At 31.5% G+C, this 8,267-nt stretch overlaps 1 protein-coding gene across 1 annotated transcript; it reads right to left on the bottom strand.

Moving 5' to 3' along the window:
* Window positions 1-3,425: 3,425 nt before the first annotated feature.
* LOC132718713 (uncharacterized) lies at window positions 3,426-7,220 on the bottom strand. The gene is made up of 3 exons (XM_060702430.1): window positions 6,479-7,220; window positions 4,536-4,753; window positions 3,426-4,221 (listed from the first exon to the last, which is right to left on the bottom strand). Exons 1-3 carry the CDS (start codon window positions 7,218-7,220, stop codon window positions 3,508-3,510), a joined length of 1,674 nt encoding a protein of 557 aa, XP_060558413.1. The 3' UTR covers window positions 3,426-3,507.
* Between the last annotated feature and the right edge of the window lie 1,047 nt (window positions 7,221-8,267).

Genomic DNA, 8,267 nt, shown 5'->3' with positions numbered 1-8,267 from the left:
GAACAGTGAAATCCAGAATTAAACTTAAAATGTGACTGATTTACTATAGTACGAAATTTGACTGGGCCTAGTCCTTACCTGGTGGGTTTAAGCAAAGTCGTTCTATATTAATGTTATAAACATCCCATTTTCCTGTATCATTACAATTGCTGATAACATTTTTATCAAAACAAAGTACACTTTGTAGGTCCAAATTACTTGGTTGTTTGAACGAAACGGCACAATTATTCAGTATGAGCTCTGCAATTGAATCAACATTTAAATGTTTCTCCGAAATAAGTTGCCAGCACATATTTTTTTTAAATGCATTTAGTTTCCAGCTTATAACATTGTTCTCCTGATGGCAAAGTGCACAAAATTCATTTTTATATATGATTTTTCCATCTTTAGAAGATACAAACACGAGTTCTTGCAATGATTTAGGCTTAAGATTTTCACATTTATCTTTTATATGGTTATCTTTAAACATGGCAGGGCATCGAGTTCTAACAAAGTATGACTGAACATTAAAATAACGATCCAAAGTACCATCTGGTAAATATAAAGCAGGTATGCATTCTTGAGCAATGACATTCCATATATCATCTCGCCCTTCTTTGTCATGACAGCACATTTCCTTTTCTTTGCAAACATCCACACACTCACAAGGTACACAGCAAGAGTTTGTTTCTTAACGCATTGTTTGATTGGTTTTGCTTACAACTTTGCTCAAAACCACAAAAGTGAAAATCAATTTTGGTTTGAGAGAAACCAGACGGCAAAGTAAAAGAAACACAATCGAATTCTGACACTGATCAATGAGCCACATTTTAGCTTGTTGCTCTTACAGCGTAGTTTTATATCTGATCGGAAAACTGGTATGTCACTGTTGCGATGGTGTTTCTATTTGTTTATAATTAGCCAATAAACATGTACAAGGTATTTTATACCTTGACATTGAATCTCACAATTATACGATTAACTCTCAGATATGTTATCATTTTTTACTGCCAAATAACTTAGAAGTAGAATTCTTAAAAAAACGTCATTCTTTAAAAAAAAGTGTAATGCCTTATTTTTGCGTTCTTTTGGCTTTAGTTTGTAATGTAACTGTTTCCAGAATTTTTAATCAATATAGTTTTTGCCGTTTCTATAAATTTCTGACTAAAGTTTTTTGACATTCTACTTCTATATTCATTGTAACAATTAATGTACACTCGTAGCATGGCATTTCATTGTATACAATGAATACAATTTGCAGATACTTTTTTACGATTTATACTTTCATTATGGTCATACCAAACACATTCATCAAAATAAATTGACGAGGGACAAACACATTTCACTCCCTTGAAAAAATATCACCGTTAAAACATAATTGTCAAGACAAAAATGAAATCTTTCATAGTAATTGTACGAAGACGTTTGTTTTTCTGAGGAATTTACTAAGATTTAAAATTAATCTTTTATTAATTTGACTCTTTTGCATGCACGTGAGCACAAACAATTAAAAGAAACAATATGCAATGGTGACTATAACCACATATCAGTTTTACATATATTTCAAAGGCTTTCTTGCTTTTATAATTAAAACATATCTAATTATACACTGAATATTTTGGACAAAGTCAACGTAACCAGGAACCTGAACATACATAACAGTTATTGACTAGTCAAGTTAATTTTCACACAAAGCCTTTCGTAGTCAGTATGTCGATGATCTTGCACTTTAATCTTTTTTATCCTAATCACTTGTTCTTCAATACCCGTTATATTAGTAGACCTTTTATATTTAAAGCTAACTCAGCTTTAATACGGCAAAAATGAGCATAATGCCACTTTTGTCATGGATTTTATAATCACCTTTCAAATGCTACACACGAGGCTAAAACACCAATGGAAAAGGTAGTAATTTTTTGCGGTATATGTAATGTATTTGTCTGTTGATGAAACATTTGATAGTTTGTAGATTCTTCTATCAATATTGTAACATACAATTGATTTATATACTGTTCAAATCGAGTTGTAAACAATAAAATGATATGATAATGACAAGAGTGTGTCCTGATTTTCGCATCAAAAAGAGTTAATGTACGGTCAAATTCAACTAAAAGTTTTATCGTTCTACTTTAATAAAGTTAAACTTTAATAATTCAAACTTTAATGTCCGCAAAATTATTTATAAAAAGTTATATAAATCTAATAGAACTGAGGGTAGAAATTCGCGAAATCTTGGCCTCGCCAATAAGTCTAAACATTTGATTGGCAATGTCTTGTCCTCGAAAGCAATATAATGAATATATCTCAATTCTGTGGACATAACATTGCAAATTATTAAGCATTAATTTTGTGATTATGATTTACTTTTGCCACACGTCGAAAGCCTGTGAATGTAGACACCATAAGCTGAGTCTCAGGACAATTAAAACGAAGTTTTAGTTTACTGTTTGGCATTCATTGATATGTTTTTCTTTGCCAATTTGATACATACTGATTAACTTCTGTCAATTTAAATGTAGCCATAGAATATAATACTTAAGATGTATGACGCAAATTAGAAGAGTTGAAAGGCAGTTGCTTAAAGTGGTCTTCAGCTTTTAGTTTCTGGTGGAAAAAAGTGAAGTTCGTTTTTAAAAAGAAAAGAGCGGGAAAGTAATCGTCCGCTTTACTAATTTAAATATAGAGAGTGGGCCTGTAAATGAGAGGTATCAGGGGGAGGGGTTCATTTTATTGTCGACAAACTTCAATTCCCACCTTAATTATTTTGATGGGACAATTATATGAAACGTTTAATTTAAGAATAATACAAATGACAATTATATGAAACGTTTAATCTAAGAATAATACAAATGTATATTTAAATTTAAGAAAAGCTGAATGCCACTTTAAATAGTCAAGCAAAAGAGGAATGGAAACAAATAATTATCAGATTGTGTTTTGATAAAGTAAAACAAGAAAGTATCCGTATGCAAGAGAGTGTGCATACCAAATTTAGCAAGTCCTAAGTAGGGTTGACTTTACATCCGAATTTGGTGTAACGGTAAATGCAAAAAATGGGTAGTAAGTTTACATAAATTTATTATTTTTCGTTTTCTTCTTTATATTAAAAGGGTTTTTTTTCGTCTGAGTACTGCTTTTGGTCCTTGATATGTTAACAAATTGATAAGTTATCTCATTTAAACAGTATCGTATCACGTTTGTTGTGATAATGCTTCAGTCATACAAAATGATAAGAAATGATACATCTGTAAATAATGACATAACGCTGCATGACATTTCATTTCTCCAAAACGTTTATACATAGATGTATGAAAGTACACAACAGAAAAAAATGAAACCTATGTCTCCATGATATGTGAGTTGTTGTCAAAAAGAACATTCAAGAAAATATCATTATTTTCTGAGAGTAACACTAAAGTACCTGACTGATTAGGTAATCTGAACTTTTAAAAAGAAACAATCTTTAAATGGCATAAATCGTCAATTTCGCGCCAATTCTTGTTCATAGTTATAAGACAGGTCTTTTCTTTATGTAAACTGGTGAAGTAAAATTGTTGCAGTTATTATATGAGGTAAAGAAACTGTTGACTGCACTACTGCCGATCGAAGGTCCGAAATATAGCTTTGTATGCAGACAAAAACCGTCCCGTTTCCGCCATCCGTATGTTGTTTAAACAATAAATCATTGACGTTGGGATGATTATCAAGGACTTCTTTGTACTCTCTCATTGTCAGTAGAATCTTGGGACATCCTGTGTACACTGGTCGACATTCATTTATATGCCTTGTTTTACCAAATGTATACTTGATTTTTGACCTTGGTATCAAATCATTATAGTCCCAGAGAGCGTTAAAGAGAAACTTCCTTTCGTCTAGAATCAATTTAACAGTGGTTTTATTTCTCTCAATCAGAGTGACCTTTGACCAAATACTATCAACTGTACACTTCTCTGTCTGACCTAAAGCGAGTTGTATATCTATTTCCTCTAAATAATCTGTATCGATGTTGTCCTCTACGTAAAGAATCCCATGACATAGTTCACAGTGTCCAAATCCAAGCTGGTGTAGAATCACTGGAAGTTGATAACTCAATGCCTTATTTAGAGATTCTGACTTAAACACAATTCCCTTTGGCACCAATTTTAATACCAATCGATAGCTTTGGCCTGCATTTATAAATGGTATACATTGACCATTGACGGATAAAGAATAAGTCGGACAATATAATGTTTTGCAACGGCCCTGTAATTAAACAATTAAAATAATTTTGATAATTTCACCAAAAACAATGATGTGAAATAATTTTAAACAAAATTGTTTAATAGTTGTAAATGGAAAAATAAGCCAAGTATAATTTACATTTAATTTAATCTTGCAGATATTTGTTGAAATTAATCAGTCATAATAACAATCAATGTATGTAGCCAATAAAAAACCTTACATCTTACAGTGCAAATAAACGCTGTGTAAAACAGCACATAGCTGAAGGCATCTATTTGCATAACAATAATATTACAAATCAGCTATCTAGAGAATACAATGATAATATGACTTACTAAAAAGGCATCATAAATTTCGTCTGTTTTACATGCATTGTCTACATATGAATGCTGTGGTGGAGACTGTAAAAGATTGGTTAACCTAAACGAAGATTCAAATGGATCTCTGGAATAGCTTGTTCTATTACATGTTTCAGATAGAGTGTTTGTTTCAACGTTGCATAGGTAGCAATACAAGTTCCTGTATACTGCAGTGGAGACATAATATGCTGATTCTGAAGGAAATAAATAGCATAATGAGAGTACATGTAGATATATTTGAGATAAAAAAAAACAAATTGACATTATCTTATATTATTCGGATGAATAAATCTTAATAAATGTAATACCACACAACAAATGTATATTAGTCAAGGATGACAGCAGTGATTAAAGTTTTTATCAACAACTCGTGAATAATGCTTCAATATCATACATTTTAAAGAAACGCCATTTTCCAAAAGTGAGACACTATTGTTCTTTTTTTTCTTTAAGTACTATTTTTTGTATCTAATTACATAAAAAACAGGCTAGACAATCTCTGAATAGGCGGAACAAAATCATGTATAGGGGAAAGAGAATTAGTTAGTTAAATAATATTTAAATAAATGTTACGATTTAGATAAAGATTGCATTCTAGCAGCAATAATGATTTACTTATCACTTTAATATGTTATTTAACTAGTTCTGACAATGCTATAATGCACACCTATGTGTCTTTACAAATTATCACAGTATCTCGTACTATGGTGGCATACGTAAAGAGCCTATTATGCCTCAGAAAAGATTTTAGTTTCATTTTTCAAAAGCTTTTTAATTCTGTTGTACTATTATAGTATCGAAGAACTTACTCATTTGCCATTTACCTGAACCATCTTTTATATATAATTTTTGGCAATTAGAATATAAATAGTGAATTAATATTTTGAATAGAAGTCAAACTACTACCTTGTTCATAATGTTAAAAGGGATTTTTATAGGGCAAAAATACTATAAAGAAATGATATGTCAAGTCAATGCCAGCTTAGTCTTTATCCTCACGATGATACGAGAAAACAGGATAAAGCATCAAGTTGATTGGTCTATAATGAACACATTTTCCATAAGTATTTGAAATATTGGTAAAAACAATAAACATGTGTCAACTGAAACGTCTAATGAAATATTGCTTGAAAAAAGTGTTGATAAAGTTCAAAGTGATTTAATATGAACATTTATACAATGCAAAATAATATTTTGCTCTAGAATAATTTATTATCTGCTGTATGAATATGAACGATATCAGATCATGTATATAACACTTGCCAAAAACATACATTTCTTGGTTTGTTGTTATGCCTGATACTAAACAATATTAACATAATTATTTATTGCCATGCAAACATTTCATTATAGACCAGTTCACTTTAATGATTAATTTTATTTTTAAACTGAAATATTCTACCTCATTTGCATACGCTCTTCTATATTTAATATGAAGTCATCCGGTCCATAAACCGCATACAGACCGGCGGCGGTCCATAATTCTTATATGGACTGGATGACGTCATATTAAATCTTAAATTTCGGGTTTGATTTGAGGAAGGACATGATTTGTTTTCTGTATCGCTTGAAAATAATAATAATAATAATTCCGATTAGGGTTTGAAAATTCACACACTGAACAAGTAAATTATTATTTAAAGTAAATTATAGTAAAAATATCAGCAACAAAAGGGATGAAAGGATTTAGATTACGTTTAATATAACAAGTAAAACATGGCCTTTTGGACAAAATGCAAGTTTACGGACTGGTTGGTCAGACTTCGGAAGGTATATGTCCCTCAGCTGCGCTTCGGGCCATATACCTTCCAAAGTCTGACCAATCAGTCCGTAAACTTGCATATTGCCCTCAAGGCCATGTATTATTTGTTAAATACATTTTACATTTAAAGTAAAAATGGAAACATTGATCTTTTTACCTGCTGGATTGAAGCACATACGCTCTAAATAGCTATCAAAAACATCCCACTTCCCCGTTTCATTGCATTTGCTGATCATATTTTCATTAAAACAAATAACACTTTGTAAGTCTACATTACTTGGTTGTTGGAATGACACGGCACAATTATCCAGTATGAACTCTGTAGCTGATGCAAAATTTAAATGTTCCTTTGACATCAGCATCCGACACCTCTTGATTTTAAATGCGTTTATCGTCCAGCTAATCACACCGCTATCTTGATGACATAATGCACAAAATTCATTTTTATATATGATTTTTCCATCCTTCGACGACACAAACACAAGCTCTTGCATGGATTTAGGATAAAGATTTTCACATTTATCTTTTATATGATTGTCTTTGAACGAGACAGGACATCGGCTTCTAACAAGGTACGACTGGACACCATAATCATAATTTTGATCATTCCAAATACCATCTGGTAAATATAAAGCACGTATGCATTCTTGAGGAATAACATTCCTTGTATCATCTCTCCCCACTTTGTCATGACAGCACGTGTCCTTTTCTTCACAAATATCCGTGCATTCACAAGGCAAACAACACGAATTGGTTTTCAATTCAACATCGGATTTATTTTGCTTACAACTTTGTTCAAAACCACAATAATGAACATCAAGTTTAGTTTGACAGAAACAAAACGGATTTAAAAGTAAATGAAAAACGATCAAGTTATACCATTTATCAGTTAACCACATCTTTGCCTGTTGCGCTCAAAGTGTTTATTGATATCTAAATGGACAATAGTAAAATCGCAGTTCAGGAAATTCCCTATGTTTAAACATTTATCCAATAAGCAAACATTTTTTGATACCTTGTCATCGGCTAACTCAATTACATATGTGACAATATTTTCATTGATTACAGTTAGTATATACACTACACTGTGCAATATTATTTCAAATTAGACTTTTGCCGTGTCTTCCAAAATTTAAGTTTTCATTTTCCTTTCCTTTAAAAAAAAGTAGCATATTTAGATTGGAAGTGGAAACAGCATGCATATTGGGACATCTTCGGCACTAAGGACTGTTTATACTTGATACGCAGTGCAGAGGTTGTTTAGGTGAGCTTCAAAACAGACTTGTACTTGGGTCAGTGCTTGGGAAATGAGAGATATTATACAGTATTTCATGAACGAACTCGGTTGAACCGAGTATGTGATTTTCTGAAACTGCCCACGTCGTTTGATCACTATCAAGTGCATATATATGGCCAAACTCCTTTTAGAATATTTCATGAAGGGAAATGATTCGTAATATGTTGGTATATATTTCCCAAATTAGGGACATTTTGCTGCTTATTATTACTATTATTATTTTCATTTTGTTATCAGTAGTTCTTGTACTGACATTTCCTCATTTGACTAAAATCAATCCCAACTTCCCAGGATGCATCAGAATTATATAATTATATGGTTTTATTCCATTATTTTCATGGAGTTTATTTTGTATAGCCTAGTTACAAACTTGAGCTAAGCATATCAGCATCATGCGTCTACTCAGAAATGACCTTTCATTTGTGTTATAGCTGGTAGAGAGCATTTTCGTAAAAATTGTTCAAATTGTTCCTCTGATATCAAAGACAATACTGCTATTATTTTAATGGTATTTTTTATTATATCCATCACAACTTATATTAAAAGTCCATTCATCCTCTTTTCTCAGTTTTTAGTTCATTTACTAATTTGTTGTCATAGACGTGACTTTGGCTGACATCTATCCTTTCAAATGTTATCGATACCATTA

The sequence above is a fragment of the Ruditapes philippinarum genome, unplaced genomic scaffold (genome assembly GCF_026571515.1).
Source record: "Ruditapes philippinarum isolate M1 unplaced genomic scaffold, ASM2657151v2 ctg1983_1_1_1_1, whole genome shotgun sequence".
Lineage (NCBI taxonomy): Eukaryota > Metazoa > Mollusca > Bivalvia > Venerida > Veneridae > Ruditapes > Ruditapes philippinarum.
Note: the sequence above shows the minus strand (reverse complement) of the source record. Positions and strands in the feature narration are given on the sequence as shown.

Coding starts and splice junctions, on each gene's coding strand:
- LOC132718713 (XM_060702430.1), bottom strand. CDS start 7,220: ATGTGGTTAACTGATAAATGGTATAACTTGATCGTTTTTCATTTACTT. Junction 4,754..6,478: donor TATGTGCTTCAATCCAGCAG/GTAAAAAGATCA, acceptor TATTTCCTTCAG/AATCAGCATATTATGTCTCC. Junction 4,222..4,535: donor AAATTTATGATGCCTTTTTA/GTAAGTCATATT, acceptor GTTTAATTACAG/GGCCGTTGCAAAACATTATA.